Source organism: Sinocyclocheilus grahami, unplaced genomic scaffold (assembly GCF_001515645.1).
Source record: "Sinocyclocheilus grahami isolate Dianchi unplaced genomic scaffold, SAMN03320097.WGS_v1.1 scaffold880.1, whole genome shotgun sequence".
NCBI lineage: Eukaryota > Metazoa > Chordata > Actinopteri > Cypriniformes > Cyprinidae > Sinocyclocheilus > Sinocyclocheilus grahami.
Window position 1 is genome coordinate 150,127 of NW_015506059.1, and position 22,555 is coordinate 172,681.

At 37.7% G+C, this 22,555-nt stretch overlaps 1 protein-coding gene across 1 annotated transcript in view; it reads left to right on the top strand.

Annotated features, from left to right (window-relative positions):
* Nucleotides 1-2,537: 2,537 nt before the first annotated feature.
* LOC107563596 (arf-GAP with Rho-GAP domain, ANK repeat and PH domain-containing protein 3-like) overlaps nt 2,538-22,555 on the top strand; it is a 35,689-nt gene continuing 15,671 nt past the window's right edge. Inside the window, exons 1-11 of the mRNA XM_016248495.1 lie at nt 2,538-2,664; nt 13,346-14,361; nt 14,457-14,503; nt 15,343-15,425; nt 15,529-15,590; nt 18,045-18,233; nt 18,508-18,577; nt 19,790-19,910; nt 20,742-20,926; nt 21,144-21,250; nt 22,302-22,501. Of these exons, the coding sequence (XP_016103981.1) occupies nt 13,418-14,361; nt 14,457-14,503; nt 15,343-15,425; nt 15,529-15,590; nt 18,045-18,233; nt 18,508-18,577; nt 19,790-19,910; nt 20,742-20,926; nt 21,144-21,250; nt 22,302-22,501 (2,008 nt within the window). The 5' untranslated portion in view covers nt 2,538-2,664; nt 13,346-13,417. The remainder of the gene's footprint in view (nt 2,665-13,345; nt 14,362-14,456; nt 14,504-15,342; nt 15,426-15,528; nt 15,591-18,044; nt 18,234-18,507; nt 18,578-19,789; nt 19,911-20,741; nt 20,927-21,143; nt 21,251-22,301; nt 22,502-22,555) is intronic.

A 22,555-nucleotide genomic window follows, 5' to 3' on the forward strand; every position in this document is an offset into this window, starting at 1 on the left:
TTATTGAATATAAAATTAGATAAAAATATAAATATATTGTCACATATTTTCCAATATAGTACTAAAAGCGGCAATTCCTTATTATTCAATATATTGTTATACATTAACACAACATTCTGTATATACATAAAATCATACATATTTTGAAGTAAATACACTTTCTTAATGTGAGGGTAAACAATGTAAAAAAAGAATAATAATACAATTAAAAATCAGTACTCAGCATTTGTATTCAACAATGTTGAGGAAAATTCTATTTTGTATCTTTTATTTATGAATACCATTTAGAAACTTTTGTACATCTCAACTTTAAAGGGGTCATATGATGTTGCTAAAAAGAACATTATATTGTGTATTTGGTGTAATGAAATGTGTTTATGCTTTGTTGTTTGAGTAGAAATGCTTTCCTCTTTCTTTTGGCAGAGAGGAAAGTTTATTCACAATGGTATCCTTTTTCTTTATCCATAAATGTACAGCTGGGGACCACTCCTCAAATTGTTGTTTGAGTAGAAATGCTTTCCTCTTTCTTTTGGCAGTGAGGAAAGTTTATTCACAATGGTATCCTTTTTCTTTATCCATAAATGTACAGCTGGGGACCACTCCTCAAAACCTCTATTGTCTCAGACACTTCCTGCTTCCCATTTGAAACAGTTCCTGCCTACATCAATCAGATTGGGCTGTAAGGGAGAAAAAGAAACTCCATAAGTGAACCCTCCGGCTTTCTCTCACAACAAAGTCCTATTGCTTTTGCAGTACAGATCAAGCCTTTCTTAACATCATCTTCATTTTGAACCTAAAAACCCACACTTATAAACACCCCCTTTGAACTTAGCAGAATACTCATGACTTCACTTAATATGACAGTATAACATTTCACTGTAGGATTTGCAGAATGCTGGAAACATTTGACTATATTTATAGCTATGAAGTTAGTGTAGATTTGTTAGCAAGGTGATCAGTCAATGCCAGTAAAAGCATGCTTGGGATGATATATGAGATATCCTCTGTGATGTGTCTAATTTCAAGCCTTAAATTAACCAAAATATGCAAAAATAGTGTTAAAATGTTAAATATTATTTCGAATACACAAGATAGCTGAAACTAGCATTTATAGAGGCCATTTTATTCTAGACTTTGTGGTCAAAATATTCATAACTTTAAGAAAACAAAAATGACAAAACTGATTTTTTAAATTAGCCTACATAATCAAATAGCCTACTGGGAGTGTTCATTTTCCAGAAGGGTAAAAAAAAGAAAAAAGTATACACACATTTAGAAACACCAGTAATCACGTAATGTTGAGTGTTTTAAAAACTGTCAGTAGTTGTGTCGATTTGCAGGCCACACCATACAGCCAGTTAAGGACTACAATTGTTGTCTGACTGATCAAGAAGGTAAAATCGCATCCTTGTGGTAGCTCCCAGATAGCACACGTACGTCTGCAAGATGTCTGTTAAAGATCACTTCATCTGGAAAGCATCTGCTGTGTACCAACATCTGATAGACATCTTTAAGATGTCAGTTTTACATACATTCTAAATCATAAACATCTTAAAGACACCTTCTAAAGGTCTATTTGACGTCTGATAGGAAACGTCCTATAGACGTATATTTCAGATGAGCAAACACTCTAAAAAATACGTCTTGCAGATGTGAATGCAGACATCTCAGTGATGTATGTGTGCTATCGGGGTGCTCATCTGCAATACGTCTATAGGACATTTCCTATCAGATGTCAAATAGACGTTTAGAAGATGTCTTTAAGATGTTTATGATTGAGAATGTATGTAAAACTGACGTAAGACGTCTATCAGATGTTTGCACACAGCAGATACTTTCCAGATGAAGCGATCTTAAACAGACATCTTGCAGACGTACGTGTGCTATCTGGGTAACCACAAACCTTATAAATTAACCATCGTTTAAAAACCCATGATTCCTGAGGGAAACTGGAAAACGCTATTTGTCTTTCAGGGGTTTAGCTCTATACCTGAACAGATTTATTACATGTAATTTCTTCATTTAAAGCGTAGGCTAATTCTTTATTGTAGATTATTTAAAGGGGTCATATGATGCGATTTCAATTTTTCCATTCTCTTTGGAGTGTTACAAGCTCTTGGTGCATAAAGAAGATCTGTAAAGTTGCAAAGACTAAAGTCTCAAATCCAAAGAGATATTCTTTATAAAAGCTCAGAGTCAGCCACACCTACCTAAAACGGCTCGTTCGAACACGCCCCCACATATCTACGTCACTATGTGGGAAGCAGCAGCATCATATGACCCCTTTAAAACCATTCTTAACATGAATACTTGTTAGAGTGTTTGCTCATCTGCAATACGTCTATAGGACGTTTCCTATCAGACGTCTAGAAAATGTCTTTAAGATGTCTATGACTTAGAATGTACGTAAAGCTCTGTAATTAGGTTTTTGTGGCCTGACCAGCGCTATGACTGAATGAAGACGGGTTAAACTGTCGACACGCGTCGCTGTCCCTTTAAGAGGTTAGTAAGTGCTCAGCAGCGAAACCTCCGGCATAACAAACACAACCATCAGCAGCTCAACACTCCGAACTTTCTCCAGCACATCTCACATTACTGGAGTTTAAAACGCCCCGCATCAACACAGCGCGATATAACGGGAATATGTAACGCGAACCAATGACGGTAAGATGCGATTTTTACATTCAAACTGACATTAACATCTAACAAGTCAGTTGGATCTGTAGCGGGCAGTTTGGTTCATATCTGAAGGCTGTTCAATGTGTAAAGTTTGATGTTCCATCGGTTATTATTATAGCTCGTTTTTCTTAATACAGTCTTGGTGGTCTAAAATGGTCCCAGACCTTGTGGAAAAGGTAGAAGTGCTGTCAGGTAAAGCTTACTTTTTAGTTAAGGTCGTGAGTTGAACTATGACCCAGCTGAGTGTTGACTGTTCTGAAGGAATTCCATTGATTCTCATGTCAGGCTCAGCTGCAGCAGTGCATTGGATCCTCATGCACTGCACTGTAACATATACTGTAAGATTGGCTCTGTGGGGTGCTACTCACTGAGGAATCCGATATCCACAGGCTTTACACCCCTGAATGTCACAGTTTAGTTTAAACTGATTTGGAAACACTCAGAGCTAATTTGCCAGTTCCTTACAGACACAACAACTGTGGGAGTCACTGGGGAGTTTTCAAGAATAACATGCCATTTTGGAGGACTTTTCATTCAGCAAGTTTATGTGCCTGATAGGGAGAAGCTCTACAATTATCCCACACTTTTTTGGGAGAAATCATTACTTTTCAAGTATACATGCATGCACTTTTAAACACCCCTGTATATGCCATATGTCTAACTGAGCAGATTCCTAAATGCAGATTAAGTTCTCATGGGCGAGTGTATTTGTGATAAATCTCTCGTTGCATAATCTGACCTGTATTTCCCTCGCTGCTCTTCATGATACTTGGAAGATGGGACATATTTTCAGATCTGGCAGAGATTCGACCTCTGGAAAGACCCATGTAAGGGTTTCTGGATGTGGTTTTTAATTTTAAGTTTACAGGCTAATCCAGTGTTTTGATTTTGTACGATTATTCTTGAAACATTGCAGACATTTTAATTAATCAATGTATTCTGATTCTGCAGCTCTGCTCATATCCTATATAGTTGTATTTTATTTTAGAGGTTTATAACAGAAACACTCTTGCTACATAATATAATATAATATTCAAAAGTTTGGGGTTGTTAGTATTTTTTAAATATAATTATCTTATGCTCACCAAAACTGCATTTATTTGATAAAAAAATACAATAAAAACACTAAAGTTATGAAATATTATAACAATTTAAAGCAACTGTTTTCTAATTTCATATATTTTAAAATATAAATTATTGTTGTAATGGCAAAGCTGAATTTTTTGCATCATTACTCCAGTCCTCAGTGTCACATGATCCTTCGGAAATCTTTCTAATATGATGCTTTTAATATGCTTATTATTATTGTCAACGTTGAAAACAGTTGTGCTTCTTAATATTTTTATGGAAACGGACATAAATTCCAGGATTCTTTAATGAATGTAAAAAATATAATATAATATACAAGTAGAGCAAGCAAAACTAAATTATATGACCAAATATACTGCAATGCAGTAAACAAAAATAATGCAATAAAATAATCAGAGATAATATTACGTAAAAATAAAAAGACAGGACGTTTTTGTTGAAATGTATGTTTTCACATGTTTTTATGTGTGCATGCATTGGCTGCTTCAATATTTGTGCTTTAGTTTGAATTTTCTCTCTGTTATTAGCTGTTTTTGGGGGGGTATTAAGTGATCTGATGTGGCTTAAATGTGAAAGTGTAGGTTATCTTGCAGCGGTGTGGTTTCAATCCAGTTAGGGAACAGAGATCTCAATATGTGTTTGAGCAAGGGTCCAGCATATTCATACACAAGTGTGTTCTGTCTTCTCAGCTGATAATATTACGTAAAAATAAAAAGACAGGACGTTTTTGTTGAAATGTATGTTTTCACATGTTTTTATGTGTGCATGCATTGGCTGCTTCAATATTTGTGCTTTAGTTTGAATTTTCTCTCTGTTATTAGCTGTTTTTGGGGGGGTATTATGTGATCTGATGTGGCTTAAATGTGAAAGCGTAGGTTATCTTGCAGCAGTATGGTTTCAATCCAGTTAGGGAACAGAGATCTCAATATGTGTTTGAGCAAGGGTCCAGCATATTCATACACAAGTGTGTTCTGTCTTCTCAGCTACGCGGCCTCCACCAGTTGTGAACAATGACGTATTGTGTCACACAATAGTGCTACACTGTTATTTATACACACTCCCCAGCACACTGCATCCCAAAAGCCTCCTTGATTCCTGCGTTTCACAAATTGCTTTTGACTCCACAGCTTCCACTAATTGTTCGTTCTGGTTGCCCAGGGATGTTTGAGTAGGATATGAGAGGGAAATATGTTTAGAGATGTTTTTCTCCTTTGGCTCCATCACAACCCACAGAGCAGTGCAATCAACAGGTCATGAAGCATGCTTTTCTATTAATTAAAAAAAGCAACAAATAATCATGCAAAAGAATATCAACAGACAAAGAAATAAAAGCATTTAAATAAAGTTAATCATTTAAACGGCGTTCTCACTGTCCTCCCATGAGACTGAATTACATTAGCCGAGGCTTTATTTGATTTATGTGTAAGTCTGTGCTTGTGCAATTTATTGAATGCTGTGCTAATGTCTTAGGGTTAGGGTCCAACAGCAACAGCATGCAACAGCATGCACGGCCTAGATGTACAGAACCTTCAAAGTTGTGCTGTTTGAATCTCTCGAGAGTATGAAACATCATTTGAAATTCAAATAAGTAATTTTCCTGCTGATAAAGATTACCGTTCATGGATTGCTATCCAAGATCATTTAGGGATCATTCTGTCACAGAAGTGTTTTCCTTCCCATTAAGATCTGGGGAACTGTAGTTCATTACATTCCATTACGGTTTGAGATAGTGTTGTTTTTCACATGAATTATATGAATCAACTGGGTGGAATTGAAACACAGCTTTTTAGGTTGTTCCCAAAAAGAGCTCAAAGCATGATTGCCATCACAGTTGGCATTAGTGCTTATTACTGTACTTATGGACTATGCAAAATAAATAAATAATGATAATAATACATAAGTAATTGAAAATTCAAAACATGCTTTGATCGAGTTACTTGATGGACCTGCCAAAAAAGGTTGCGGAAATACCAGATTAAGAGAGCTTAAAGGGTTAGTTCACCCCAAAATTAATCTTCTGTCATCATCTATCCTTGTGTCATTCCAAACCCAGACGTTCGTTCATTTTTAAAACACCAATTAAGATATGTTTTTAAAGAAACCTGAGAGATTTCTGGCCATTGAAAGTCCATGCAAACCAAATCTTTGATACAAAAAACATCATAAAAGTAATATAATATGAGTTGAACGGTTTCGTTTTAGTCTTCTGATAATAACGATTTATTGCAAGCATGGTTGATCTTCTGTGTTTTTCACATAGTATTTGATATGCACTTTATATTTGCATTGATCAGTGTTTATAAAAGCTTACATTTAGTGTTCATAAAGTGATCATGTGTCTTCAGAAGACTTGGATTAAACTGCTCGATTCATATCGGATTACTTTTACAATGTCTTTTTGTACTTTTTGAAGCATGACAATTTTGGTTGTCTGGACTTGAAATGGATTGGCAAAAATGATGGGAGGATATTAAAAATATTTTAATTTGTTTTTCCAAAAAGAAAAACACTTATTGGTTAGAAATGACATGAGAGTGAGTAAGTGATGATAGAATTTAAATTTTTGGGTGAGTGTCCCTTTAAAAATGAAGTATCACAGGAAGGACACTGTAAGCATTGAAAAAGTGTGTGTGTCCTGTTTTAACAGCTTTTAATTTTTACATTTTAAACAAATTTGTGAATAGCATGTGAAAAATGTGTGGTAGTGTGCACGTTGTTTTCTATAGCTATAGAGTGATTGTTTAGACGTTATGAGCTCATATTAACGCAAGTCTTGTTTACACACTTCATAGCAAGAAAACATGCATCATCACTGGCTTCATTTGGTAACACGGTTGTGAAAGTTACAGGAAATGTGTAACACACAGCCAGTTGTCTCATTGAAATAAGTGGCTCTTTTATAGTGTAAACTCAATGTGATTGCCAATGTCCCTTTGCTCATGAAAGACTTATTCTGTTGCTTTTGGTGTCTAGCATTCCTTTTACATATACAAATGGCTGAAATTCTAGTTGTTTTATGGCGTTTTTTAAAAATCAGAGGAGCTTGTCAAGGTCAGCATGTCAAGGACACCGTTTGTGTGAAAGTACTTTTGAGGTTTTATGTGTGCCACCTCATTCAAATCAGTTTCATTCTATGCAACATTATCAATGTGTCAACCCTTCTTATAGATTCAGATGGCTGCGATGATCTCCAGTTCATCTGTGTATCATGCACCGTATCTCTTTTCCTCTAGCGTGGGAGAGAGGAGGAGGGTTTTGTTTGAGAGACAGCTGTATCCTGTGTATTCAGTAGTTCGGAGAAAACCCAGATCGGCCATCAAGATAAATATAGTTGGGGCGGACAGAGCAGAGCAGGGCACAGTTTTCCCAGCAAAATGCATGCTGATTGTTGTTTGAGATGGTAGGCAACTAGGCATCTTGCTCTGCGATTGAAGAGATGTGGAGGATGATTTGAAGATGCTGCTGGAATGAGATGGTTCTGGTGTCCTGCTGGTTCCAGCCACCATCTTTACCTTGTCTAGACCTTCATCTACAAGAACAGACCTGCCTGAGATCTTATCTGCAAGTGTCCCTTCCCCCGGCGAGATCCGGCGCTCATTAGACAAACACAACCCCGTTTGTAGTGCGTCATTCCAATGCGTCTATTACAGCTTTTTCTTATAAGGTTGTAGGGTGTTTTGGATGATTACTTACTTGCCCACAAATCATAAAATTATATTGAGATCTCTTTTTTTTTAGCCATTTTTATCATCAATTAGGTAAAAATCATGTTCGCTCTGTACATGTACGTTAAAAACAAATGGCCTTTTCTCAACAAGCCGCATGGTTTGAGGTATTGGTAATGTTTATTGCACAAACTGTACAGGCTAAGTTTAATATTTAGGCTTGTTGGTTTGTGCAAATCCTTAACTCTAAATATAGGCTATAATATTAATAGTAATACAGATAATAAACAGATTTGGTCGGTTGTTGAGTAGCAAATCAGTTGTCTAATGCATTGTGTGCTGTAAAATTTAGAAATTGTGGCTTTGATATTTCTTGGCTTCTTTTTTCTTTGCAAAATAGTCCCTGAATTATATCACCCAGCCATATCACCCTGTAGCCCAAGACTGGTTACCCACTGAAGCTAAGCAGGCCTGAGCCTGGTCAGTACCTGGATGGGAGACCTCCTGGGAAAACTAGGTTGCTGCTGGAAGAGGTGTTAGTGAGGCCAGCAGGGGGTACTCACCCTGTGGTCTATGTGGGTCCTAACGCCCCAGTATAGTGATGGGGACACTATACTGTAAAAAGCACCGGCCTTCGGAAGAGACGTTAAACCGAGGTCCTGACTCTCTGAGGTCATTAAAAATCCCAGGATGTCTTTCAAAAAGAGTAGAGGTTTGACCTCGGCATCCTGGCCAAATTTGCCCATTTGGCCTCTGATCATCATGGCCTCCTAACAGTCCCCCATATCTGATTGGCTTCATCACTCACCTCTCCACCAGTAAGCTGGTGTGTGGTGGGTGTTCTGGCGCACTATGGCTGCCGTCGCATCATCCAGGTGGATGCTGCACACTGGTGGTGGACGAGGAGATACCCCCTGACAATGTAAAGCGCCTTGAGTGCCTAGAAAAGTGCTATATAAATGTAATGAATTATTATTATTATTATTATTATGCGGTTGCAAACTGAAATAACCACTGGGAGTCTGCATGTCAACCTGATAAAATGTGATGTAAATGCGGTAATGTGTCTGTGTGATGATGTCACTCAAAAATGCGTGAACGTAGCTATTTTGTTAAGGTGTTGAGAAATTGTACTTTCAGTCAGTTTAGAAAGGCAAATCCACAATTAGATGAAGGGAAAGCCATGAATGAATAGAAAGTTCAGAAGTACAGCATTTATTTGAAATAGAAATATTTTGTAACATCATAAATGTCTTTACTGCCACCTTTGATCAGTTTAATACATCCTTTCCTGAATAAAAGTATTAATTTCTTTCAGAGAAAAAAAATTCAACAGTAGTGTAAATGAAATGCTGATTCAGAGCCATTTTGTCATTTTCATGATACAACACGTTTAGACACATAGTCATCACTTTGCTGTGAATGCAAAGAAGAAAAGACCAATCATAATTCAGTATGCAAACCAGATGTAGGAGAGAAGACCAGTTGCAATACAGTCAGCAAATATTACCATGACATCCTCACTACCAGTGACATTTTGAATGCTGAACAAGTCAATAAGAAATTTTAAAACTTTAAAGGGGTCATATGATGTTGCTAAAAATAACATTATTTTGTGTATTTGGTGTAATGAAATGTGTTTATGCGGTTTAAGGTTAAAAAAACACATTCTTTTCCACATACTGTACATTATTGTTTCTCCTCTATGCCCCGCCTTTCTAAAACGCATCGATTTTTACAAAGCTCATCGGTGTGAGGTGTGCTCTGACTGGCCAGCAATCCAGTGCGTTGTGGTTGGCCGAATACCTCAAATGTGTGATGGAAATGTTACGCCTCTTGACATATTGTGATGCCGTGTCCCGGCCGGAGTGTTCCGTGTCCAGTGGGGACATATTTACGGATTATAATGACTTGTACTGTCTTTTTACGCGTTGCATTGCATCGCGCTGCGTAAACATAAAACCATGTCTGCCAAACTTTTGGAAGGCCAAACAAAGTAGTTTTGCTTTCACAACGAAACACAGCGTCACACACGGCGGGCTAGAGTGAGCGGCGGCTGTCGGCCTAGATTGAGCGGAGGCTGGCGGGCTTGAGAATGGCGTGGCCGGCGGGCTTGCGGCAACCACATGTGACGACCCCGGGCTGGACTCCGCTTCGTCCACACTGATAGCCAATCCGGCGATCCACAGCGCGAAGTTGATATATTTCCTCAGCAACCAGCACGGATCAGCTCCAGGCATGACGAAGCGGATATCGTCCTCTTTTGGAAGGCCAACCAAAGTAGTTTCGCTTTCACAACGAAACACAGCGTCACACACGGCGGGCTAGAGTGAGCGGCGGCTGTCGGCCTAGATTGAGCGGAGGCTGGCGGGCTTGAGAATGGCGTGGCCGGCGGGCTTGCGGCAACCACATGTGACGACCCCGGGCTGGACTCCGCTTCGTCCACACTGATAGCCAATCCGGCGATCCACAGCGCGAAGTTGATATATTTCCTCAGCAACCAGCACGGATCAGCTCCAGGCATGACGAAGCGGATATCGTCCTCTTTTGGAAGGCCAACCAAAGTAGTTTCGCTTTCACAGCGAAACACACAGCGTCTTCACGACATGGCGGCAGCAACAATACTACAGTGAGAATAAAAGTTACGCCGCCTTTCTTTGCGTGAACATTTGGGCGGCATTATGCAAATATTCCCACATAGTGATGTAGATATGTGGGGGTGTGTTAGAACGAGCCGTTTTAGGTAGGCGTGATTGACTCTTAACTTTTATAAAGAATATCTTTTTGGATTTGAGACTTTAGTCTTTGCAACTTCACAGATTTTCTTTATGCACCAAGAGCTTGTAACACTCAAAAGAGAAAGGAAAAATTTAAATAGCATCATATGACCCCTTTAATTCAAAATGTAAACATTTACAAAAAGCAAAAACAGGCAGCATACTCAATACTGAAATTATCTACAGAGCAAATCTGAATAGAGTCTGTAGATTAAGGGCTTCAGGCTGAAATCATTGCAGATGTTTTGCCACTGGTTGGCTTGTTTGGCTTCACGATGACAGTCTTGCTGAAGGGAGTTTTTCTGCATTGCTGCTAGGGGGAAAAAGACATCACCCGGACCCGTTTCTCTCCTTTCCTCAGGTCACACTTTATCAGTCCACCTCACAAGCTTCCTGCCTCCCCCCTCACCGTGGGATCCGGTGAATCAGAGTGGCCGAGCCAAAGGTTAGCATCCAGAGTCCAGACAAAGGAAGACGAGGATATGACTCATCAGCCTTTTTTAACGGCCTTCTAATGTCTGCTTTTCTACGCAGACTCGGTGTTGTTGAGTGAAACAGACCCTGTTGATATTTTAACACATTTCTGTCTTTTTATTGCGATTCATAATTGCAGTGGAGCGATTGTGATCTCTGCCGCAAATAGAAAGTGTGCTCATAATTACCTCCAATTTGAGATGTCCTTGAGAGAGAACACCTTTGTGCATCCTTTGTGGGTTTGAGATGTACACCCTGTGATGAGCGTTTATCCAATCATCACTCCCACCCGTCAGGCTCCGCCCCCCCGGAGGTCATGGAATCTAGCGGCTCTCTGTTCCTGGGTTTGGCTGTATGCCACTCGTAGCCTTGAGAGTTCTCTTAGGCCACTGTTCTCAAGTGCTGTCGGTCTTTTGGACACGTAGTCAGGAAAGTGTCAGGAATGTTTATAGAAAGCGTTCGCACTGGGTCGCTCCCAAAGTTATGCCATCCCCGCCAAAAGCTTTGCCCCACCCATGTGGTTTTTCTCCCAGGCCCACCCTAGTGGAGTCCTTTTTTCTCGACTATAGTTCCCTCATGTTTTCAACAGCTTTCCTTCAATGAACAGAGGCTTAGAAGTATGAAAATGGTCAGAAGAAGTATGACCGTATTGGCATTCCTTGCATGTACTCCGTTACAGCTTATGATGATTTGTGACATTGTAATATTCCAATTTGTGTCCACTCTGAATGCTCATTTTCAGATGGTACAAAGATTTGTTTTTGTTTGCTCAATGACTGTTTTGTTCCAATTTGGTGGTTTTAAGAGTCATGAATGGGGTCATGCCATCATCTGCAAAGTTAGGGTGATTCAGTCTCAGCTGAAAAATGCTCGCTGTCATAAAAGACCATTAACCTCCCTGCAACTATCAGCCATGTCTTTTGTTTGTCAAATTTAGAGGTGGACATTACTATTTTTGTAAGATTTGTCTTTGCATTTAGGCACAATTCTAGTATAATAATTTTATAAATAAATAAAATTATTATTATTAATATTAAAATGCATAATGAAATAAATAACTATTAATATTAATAAAATAATTTATTATTATTATTATTATTGTTGTTGTTTTTTATTGCTAATTGTACAACACATAAAAAAAAGCCACAAGCGAAAATTGAGACATTATTAGTCTAACCTTTATTATTCCTTCTCCATCATTTTTTATTACATTTTAACTGTGCACATGTACACATGTATTTGCATTTAACAAAGAACAGGAACAAGACAACAAAACACACAAATAAAACTTCTCCATACCTTAATATTCATTACCATCTCTATTCTTAGTTTTCTGTTAGCACCTCACTAGCATCACCATGTTTTAAGAATAGTTTGAATGGTCCCTAAATACCATCAAAGATCTTCCGTGTCCCTTAAAATATAAGTTTTCTTTTCCATTGACATATTTGTAACCATTTCATTCAGGCAAAGTCATATATTTGGTGCACAAATATATTTTCAATTTAAAGTAATAAGCTGTTTTACTTGCAGGATATAAGTTTTGAAATATACATTTTCTACATGCTAAAAATGTAAATATAACCCAGCTCTTGGTTAAAAAGGGACAAACCCAGCTATTGGGTTGTTTTGACTCAGCGGTTGGGTTCAAAACAACCCAACCGCCGGGTTTGTCCCTTTTTAACCCAGCGCTGGGTTACATTTAACCCAGCATTTTTTAGAGTTTTTTAAATGAATCTCATTATAAATGAAATAACAAAATGAAAGTCACAGTGAAATGTTAACATCAAGGAATTATTTCTTTCACATCTTTCCATAATTGCTTAACTTCTTTACACTCTCATATGGTATGATATAGCATGCCTTTAAATCTTAAATGAATATCATGGACATTTTCATTGTATTTATGCAATACAGTTGGAGTTCACATTAACCATTTGTATTGAAGCAACTTCAGATGACTGTTCATCGTTCCTAACTGTGTGTTTTTACATACTTCTATTAGTCTTTGTTTGTATAATATAGTGTGTTTTACATATTATTTATTTGCTGCACTGATTAAATGAATCTCATTATAAATGAAATAACAAAGTGAAAGTCACAGTGAAATGTTAACATCAAGGAATTATTTCTTTCACATCTTTCCATAATTGCTTAACTTCTTTACACTCTCATATGGTATGATATAGCATGCCTTTAAATCTTAAATGAATATCATGGACATTTTCATTGTATTTATGCAATACAGTTGGAGTTCACATTTACCATTTGTATTGAAGCAACTTCAGATGACTGTTCATCGTTCCTAACTGTGTGTTTTTACATACTTCTATTAGTCTTTGTTTGTATAATATAGTGTGTTTTACATATTATTTATTTGCTGCACTGATGGTAGATCAAATTATTGGTGGATTTAAGTGATAGTTCACACAAAACTATATGAGTTTCTTTCTTCTGTTGAACACAAAATAATAAGGTATTTTGAATAATATTGGTAACCAAACAGTTGGCGGTAGCCATTGACCTCCATAGTATGGGAAAAAATTCTATGGAAGTAGATTTGATGTAAATGATGACAGAATTTTCATTTTTGGGTGAATTATCCCTTTAAAGAGGTCTCTTTATTGCAATGAAACCTATTTTCTTTGCTTGTTTTCTCAGATGAAGGACTGGTTTCGTCTTCTACAATTGGCTGGAATTGCTGCTGTTTTGCAAGCAGCCGAATGAGCACCCATGCACACTATGGCAACAATCGGTCCATGCTCAGATGCAGAGGACCTGTTGGCTTCCATCCACCTCGAGAGGTATCTGGACCACTTCCGTCAGGCAGGCTTTCTCCTCGCCCGAGACTTCTGTCATGTGGACAATGTAGCTCTGAACAGGGTGGGAGTCACTGCCACCGGCCACAGGAAGCGTATCCTCAAACTAGTCGAGCACATTCAGCTGATCTGTCAACAGCCCTTGCTAGATCGCTGTAATTCAGACTCTGCTATTCACGAGGTGACCCCTGTCAAAGCGCAGCCTCTTTCTCCTTCAAGACGTCCTGGCATCTCCTTAGAAGCCTTACGTAACAGCTCGGCCCCGAATCTTTGTACACAAGTGAAGCGCTCATTCTCAGAGCGTAGCACCAGTGTTGTAAAGCCGGTACCAAAACCAAGAACTGTCTTCCACAGACTGAGAGCAGAGAAAATTTCTTTACCAGCACAACATGAAGCACAACCTCGCCAAAAGTCATCTCAGGACTCACTTTTAAAAGTTGCAGAAGGTTCATCCTCCAGTACAGACACTGTTGAAACATCTACTGAATCAAAAAAGGGCCATCGTGAACTAGCTTTGAGTAATACCACTTCATTCCTAGAGACTAGTGATCCGTTACCTCCAGTGCCCCCCAGGTTAAATCGAGGAATCCCCCCATCCACATTCAGGAGAATGTCGGAGCAGGAGCGTCTGAGCACCCCACCCCTCTGCACCCCTCCTGACTCCCCCTCGAGTTATCAGTGCTCTCCCTTCACTAACACACCCGGTTCACCTCCAAGTCCACCCTGCTCAGGGCTAGAGATGGTCTCCAATGAAATCTACTGTGGCACTTTACCAGGCACTCCACGTGTGTTTTGGAGTCGCTCTGTACCCGTTCCCCCTCCACGCCAGGAGGTCAGCCCATCCACTGAAAATCATAGGTAAACTCTTGTCATTCTGCTGTATTGTGGTTCTTACGACTATGACAAAGTTTTGTTTATCCCCATACACCTAACTGAAGTTTCTCCTCCTATAGCACTTTAGAAAAGTCCAACTCAACTGAAACACCTAAAAGAACATCTGGTAGGTTTATTACCACCACTTATTTCAAACTTTGTTGTGGAAAATGTTATTATTTACTCACCCTAAAGTGGTTCCTAATATTTATGACTTTCTTTCTTCCATTGAATGAATAATGTACAATTTTCTGTACTACGAAACTGTACAATAAGAGAAACAAAAGGGTATATATACTGTATTCACTACCGTTCAAAAGTTTGGGGTCAGTACAATTTTTTCTTTTGAAAGAAATTCATATTTTTATTCAGCAAGGATGCATTAAATTGATCAAAAGTGGCAGTAAAGACATTTATAATGTTTCAAATAAGTGCTGTTCTTTTGAAATTTCTATTCATCAAAGAATCTTGAAAAAAACGTATCACGATTTCCACAAAACATTTAGCAGCGCAACTGTTTTCAACATTGATAATGATAGGAAATCACCATATTACAATGATTTCTGAAGAGTAATGATGCTGAAAATTCAGCTTTGCATCACGGGAATAAAAGGCATTTTACAATAAATTCAAATAATATTTCACAAAACTACTAATTTTACTGTACTTTCTATAAATGCAGCATTGGTCAGTTTTGAACCTCAAGTTTTGAACAATAGTGAAATGTGCTAAAAACTTGCCATCCATCATCAATCTACCATCTCACTTGTGCATATTTGCCTTTTTATGTTATGGTTTGAGAGCTACGCTGGGTAGGAAGATTTCATTAAACTGGTTGGCTTTAGTGTGCTTTACACGCCATGCTGTCATATCGCTAAAGAGCACTTGAGTTGGATTTTTAGCACTTAATATTTCATTTTATCTTATGAATATGTTATGTTGCAATTTTCTGTTAAACCGGCATAGTATCTGCTGAGGATGAAGATGAAATGATCAACCCGTACTGTGAAACTGTTTTCCACAGCAGGCCACACTATCAACATTCAGAGGTAAGATACTTAAAGTAAAAATTCTCTCTAAAATAAAGTTTGGTCTCACTTACTCCAAGTGTACTCTAATAGGTGCAATTTATTTATGGTTGAATGTTTTTAGGTTGAGAGGACCAAAAGTGAGGAAAAGACTACAAATATTGAAGATAAAAAAAGAGAACATGGGTAAGTATTTCCATTAGTGTTCAACTTGACAGCTTTAACAAAATCCAGCCGAATGTTTGGTTTGCCCACATAGTTATATCCAGCTGTTAATCACAAAGTGACACCTAAAACAATGGAGTAAAGAGTTAGTGAGTTTACTTGGTTGAGCTCTAGTGTCTTCCAGCCTCATAGAACGTGTGAGTCTAGAGCTTCCAATGTAAGTGTCTGCATCTGTGAGGCAAAGATGGATATTTTTATATATATAAAAAAAGAGCATTAATGTCTTAAAGGGATACTTCACAAAAAATAAAAATTCTCTCATCATTTACTCGCCCTCACGACATCCCAGATGTATGCTGTGCAGACCGATCAGTGTTTGACATTAAAGTACCATGAGAGCTATAGAGAGCAGACGGCTCCTTATGCTTTCAGATCGCTGTCGCGGTACTTTGATGTCATACACCGATCGGTCTGCACAGCGCCACTTCAAGTCGAACACACTGTAACGAAGTTCGTAGTTCGGGAAGAAGGAGGCGGGAACTGGCGAACACTTCAACAAAACTTTAATAAAATAAACAAACACAAAATAGCGCGACAGCCCCTCGCGGACGACTGTCGCGCACAAACAAAACACAAAATAAAGTCCAGGCCTGGTCCTCTCTCGTCTTTCACTGTCTTAACTCCTCCTTTGTATCCTTCCGGAGCTCCTCCGTGGGACTCGAGACCGGTGAGTGGTGCAGGTGTCGCTCATTATCAATTACTCCACCGGCCTCGCTCCGTTCCCACGGCTCTCGGCCCCGCAGATCCACCTTCTCACGTGCCACGATTGGTGGATTATTCACAATGCCTGCATGTTATTGGTCAAACTACTTTTCGATCATTACCTTCAGCAAGTATGAAAACAGGAAAACAAAGCCAAAACCAATGTTGTAAAAAGACAAAACAATCCATCTCTAGATTGGCAGATATATAATGCAAGTGGATTAAACCCTCAAAGCTGACACCTCAAAATCCATGCAAAAAGAATAAGATAGTAATCCATACAACCCCAGTCGTATGGATTACACGAATATTTTAAACTTTTTAAACAATAAACTGTCGCTTCCGGCCAGTTGCCATACACAGTTTCACGATAGCTTCGTGAACAGCAGCACGTTGTGAAGTGTGATGCAAGCGCTTCCTGAAGCTTACGCAAGACGTGATGTAGAAGCACTTTCTGATGTTTATACCAAGCGTGAACTCTGTAAAATGTCAGTATTTTGAAATGTTTGTATTTTTCTCACACACCCTATTGTTTCACTTCAGAAGGCATTGTTTCATCCACTGCGATCTATATCTTTCCATTTATATATGAAATTAATTAATTGAAATTCTAATAACAACTACACTAATAATAATAATATTTACATTTTTAGAAAATATTTCTTGAACTGTTAATTTGGCTTAATTATGTTATATTGTATTATATTGATTATATTATATTATTATATTTTTACAATAACTTTTTTTTTTCTTTACCACTGACAATTTTGCTCTGTTTTTAGTGTAAATCTTACTAAATTTTTGTTGATGCTTAATACAAGAAAAAATACCCCAATTTGTTAGTGGGTTTAGGAAAAGGTTACAAAACTTACTTAAAAATGCGTTTTTGCTTCTTATTATTTAGCTTGTTTTCAGGAGGTTTCCATCTTTTTACTGGAACATAAAACTAGGCTTGTCATGATAACAGCGTTTTGTTGTGCGATATACTGCCCCAGAAATAATTGCGATAAACAATATTATTGTCATTTTAAGACCATTTTAGGCCACTGAATATATCATCGTAATATAAAAGCAAAAAAGGCCAACACACTTTCAAATGACAACAAACTTTGAATTCTTAAGAATATTTAGATCATGGAAATTAAGTATCAAAATATTAGATTCCTTAAAAAGCTTGAATAAATAGTAAATAAACATTTTCTAACAAAAGGTGCAAAGTAACAAGTAGAAAAAAAAGAGAAAATCCCCAAAGAACTTGTATGGAGATTTTTACATCTACAGATTTTTCCCTGACCTTCTTTTCTCTGTAAATTAAGGGTGCACACTATTGCTGAAAAACACAATCACTACTTAGCAGTCAGATGTCCGTATGCACAAAGGCACAGATCCCTAAACAAGACCATATCTGCAGATGAAACTTTTTTTGTAGAAGCATTTTTAAAATCTGAACTAGCACCAACTACACCACATTATGTTTGAGAAGCTGCAAAAGACACTGGCGCAAGTAGAATGCAAAACACATGGTGACATTAATTTCTATGTAAATATAATGGGCAATATATATTGCGTCACCAAAAATGATTGAGATCATGTACATATATTGTGCGATAAGTCGATATATTGATTATTGCGACAGGCCTACATAAAACGGATTTTTTTTTCAAGTAGTAATATTACTATACAGTTTATATTTTTAACTTCCTCCTCCCACAGGCAGCACAATCACTCTTGGCTCAAGCGTCTTGATTCTCCAGGCTACTGCACTGTGGGTGAACCGTCCCCGGCCTCTCACTCGTTCTCAGACGAGGACCACATCATCTCCCCCTACGCCAGCTTCACCTCGCTGTCCGAGCGGGCGGCACCCATCCTCAGCGGCTGGCTGGACAAGCTCTCTCCCCAAGGGTACGCCCCGTCGGGGCTGCTGCTGCTCTCCTCTCATCTCTGCGTCTCCTGCACGCTCCTCAATGGCTGTTTCTGCTCCCTGTCTGTCCTCTCTGGCCGGTTTGTCATTACTTCACATGTTGTGTCTCCTGCTGTTTGTTCCTGTCCTCTGCTTGACACCTTCCAGTGTCTAGATTCATTTCCTCCTTGAGTAATTTCAGACAGCACTATATTAAATGTGACCGTTGTAGTGTAGTTATTTCTCTCTGATGTCATCTTTGTTCCTCTGTTATAGAAACTACGTGTTCCAGAAACGATATGTGAAGTTTGATGGGAGGAACTTGATGTACTATGCTAGTGAAAAGGTATGATTGCATGTGAACAACTCCAAACAAACAACCTGATGTTTTATGATTGAATGGATCATATCATGCATTTATCACTCATTTCATATCATATCATCAAATGTTTGGGGTCAGTAAAATTTTTTGAAAGAATTCTCTTATGCTCACCAAGGCTCTTTTTATTTAATCAAAAATGCAGGAAAAACAGTAATATTGTGAAATATTATTACAGTTTAGAATAACAGGAATAAATATGTTTTATTCCTGTGATCAAAACTGAATTTTCAGCATCATTACTCCAGTCTTCAGTGTCACATGATCCTCCAGAAATCATTCTAATATGCTGATTTGCTGCTCAAGAAACATTTCTCAATATTATCAATAATACCATTGTGTTGCTTAATGTTTTTGTGCAGACTGTGATACTTTTTTGAAAAGTCCAAAAGAACAGCATTTATTTAAAAGAGAAATCTTTTGTAATAATTTAAATGTTTTTACTGTCACTTTTGAACAATGTAATGCATCTTTGTTGAATAAGAATATTAATTTATTGAAAAAAAATTATGTAATTGACCCCAAACTTTTGAATGCTAGTGCAGTTTTTCCACTCTCTCTCTGAATTGCTTTGACATAAATCCCATCTTTGCATGTGTGTGGGCAGAGGTGTACTGTTGAATGTAATTTTTAACCGTCCCTGCCATATTGTGATCAATGAATAGTGTGTTAAACAGGTGAACAACACTGAATAGAAGCTGTTGACATGTAAAGCCCCTTTCACACCAAATGCAATACAAGAAATCTTAAATCGTTGATGAATGGTCTATTCACGCAAAGAGCGAAACCAATATTCATTGGGCTGAATGAAAAGCAAATTGCACAAACAATAGTTGGTGCTGATCGACAGCCAAATTCATGTGTGTGTTGAACCTTTCAGCACAGCTGGTCTGGGAAATGTTATGTTACACTATTTAGTCATTTAAGGTTTGCAAGTTAGTTTCAATAAATGGTCTTTTTGGGCTGGGCAGGATGTTTGTGTTCCCAAAGTTACAGTGCAGCGTGTTTTCATAGTACAATCAACTGATTCATCATGATATATAGGACCCCCTTAAGCACTTTAGGCTGCCTGAAGACCTTCAGAATCCAAACAATTCCTACATTCCCTTGTGTTTTCCTGCAGACGTCACATAAACTGGAACACTGTTATTCCTAACACAAATGGTCTCTTTTTCCCAGGATGCTTATCCCAAAGGTGTGATTCCCTTAGCTGCCATACAGATGGCCCGTGTAGCCAAAGACAATAAATTTGAGGTTGTCACAAGTCACAGGACATTTGTCTTCCGAGCTGATAATGATGGTAAGCACAGCATTTTTAGCAGATAACTCAATTTTTCTAAATTTACATTTATGCATTTGACACTTAAAAGTGACTTTACATTGCATTCAGGTTATAAGTTCATGCATTCCCTGGGAATTGAAACCCATGACTAAAAATCTCAATATGTTGGCAAATATATATTTTTCATGGCAGATAATATAGCATTGACATAACCTGCCATCTAAAAGCATTTATTATGGCACAATATTCCAAAATAATGTTTAGAAAAGTGTTTTACCTTCTTATTTAAAATTTTACTAGGTCAAAAGAAACCTTATGATCTCGCTTTACTTCTTTTCGTAGTTCAGAGGAGCAAATGGTGCAGCACGTTGCAGGAGCGGGTCAAAGAACAGCTGGTTTTCGGCCGCCCACGTTTTGGCCCCGGCAATCACTGCCAAAAGATCGGCTTCCTGGAGCTCAAAGGAACCAAGTCTAAGATCTATGTCACAAGTCACAGGACATTTGTCTTCCGAGCTGATAATGATGGTAAGCACAGCATTTTTAGCAGATAACTCAATTTTTCTAAATTTACATTTATGCATTTGACGCTTAAAAGTGACTTTACATTGCATTCAGGTTATAAGTTCATGCATTCCCTGGGAATTGAAACCCATGACTAAAAATCTCAATATGTTGGCAAATATATATTTTTCATGGCAGATAATATAGCATTGACATAACCTGCCATCTAAAAGCATTTATTATGGCACAATATTCCAAAATAATGTTTAGAAAAGTGTTTTACCTTCTTATTTAAAATTTTACTAGGTCAAAAGAAACCTTATGATCTCGCTTTACTTCTTTTCGTAGTTCAGAGGAGCAAATGGTGCAGCACGTTGCAGGAGCGGGTCAAAGAACAGCTGGTTTTCGGCCGCCCACGTTTTGGCCCCGGCAATCACTGCCAAAAGATCGGCTTCCTGGAGCTCAAAGGAACCAAGTCTAAGATCTACACAGCCATTATAATGGAGCAGATCTGGTTGTACAAGAGTGAACAGGTGATTAGTTAATCACATTATAGCCATACTACTCTAGATTTAGTACAAATGATTTACTTTTTCTTCGCCTCTTTCTTCTCTCAGTGTGATGTAATTTGAGTTTTTTGAACTTCCTATTGCATATGTGCAATTCATTCAAAAATAGCCTTAAATTATTTGCGTCATGGAGATTTAACTCTTAGTTTAAGGCTGACCCTTTGTGATATGTGTTCTGCAGTGCTTTAAAAATGGAATTGGAATTACTGTAATTGAGGCCAGAGGTGCTACAATTCGTGATGGGAAGGGCAAGAGCTTTGATCTCATTACACCTTATAAAACCTTCAGGTAAACAGTTCAAGTCACGCTATGCTTCTGTTAAGTAGCTTGTACGTGTGTACCCTTTTAAGTCATTTCCAACTCTGCAAAAACATTTAAAAATATATCTTGAGCTGAGTTTATTTTTCATACCCCTTAGTTTAAAACAAGAAAAATTAATTGGCCAATAAGGCATATTCTTTAAAAGCAAGTCCTATTATCGTACACAACTTTAATTCTCAAGTAAATTGTATAAATTGATTTAAGGACAATTTATGGAAAACTAGACAAATATGCTGATTTACAAAAAAATGAAAGTAACATTTTCGTTTCTTTATAAATATATAATACATAATAATATTTAATATATACATCTGTATTTTAAAATAAAAATTGTAATTATGGTTAAATGTTTTCTTATATGCTACCTTAATAAAAAAAATAAAAAAAAATCTTATGCCTATTTAATTGATCAAAAAATTGAGTAAAACATTAATATTGTGAAATGATTATTACAATTCAAAATGATTGCTTTCTAAAAATGGAATAAATTCCTGTGATGGCTAAGCTAAATTTTCTGCAGCTATTACTGCTGCTCAAGAAAACATTTCTTATTGTTGTCAATGTTGAAAACAGCTGTGCAGCTTAGTATTTTTGTGGCAACCCTGATACACTTTTATCAGCATTCTTTGATGAACAGAAAGTTCAAAAGAACAGCATTTATTTGAAATGGAAATCTTTTGTAACATTATGAATGTCTTTACTGTCATTTTTTGATCAATTTAATGTGTCCTTGCTGAATAAAAATACTAATTTATTGGGGGGAAAAACATTACAGAACCCAAACTTTTGAACGCTAGTGTATATTTTGTAACACACACACACACACACACACACACACACACACACATATAGACGTTATTGAAATAAAGTCAATTTCATCATTTAAATTTAACCACACACTTAAAGAAAGTAGAGAAGTCATACAGAGGTATTCCCACAAAGTAACCATGCCAGACTAGAGACAGTTAATAGGATCCATTATGGCATAGCATTAAGAGGGTTGTGTGCATCCTTGCAGCTTTACGGCAGAGTCAGAGCGAGAGAAGAGGGACTGGATGGAGGCCCTGCAGGAATCTATAGCGGAAACACTATCTGATTATGAGGTGGCGGAGAAGATCTGGTCCAACAGGTCCAACAAGATCTGCGCAGACTGCAAAGCCATCAATCCGGACTGGGCATCCATCAATCTCTGTGTGGTCATCTGCAAGAACTGCGCAGGTGTGTGGCGGTGACTTATCAGCTCGATGACTTTTATCATTTAAAATTGTGAAT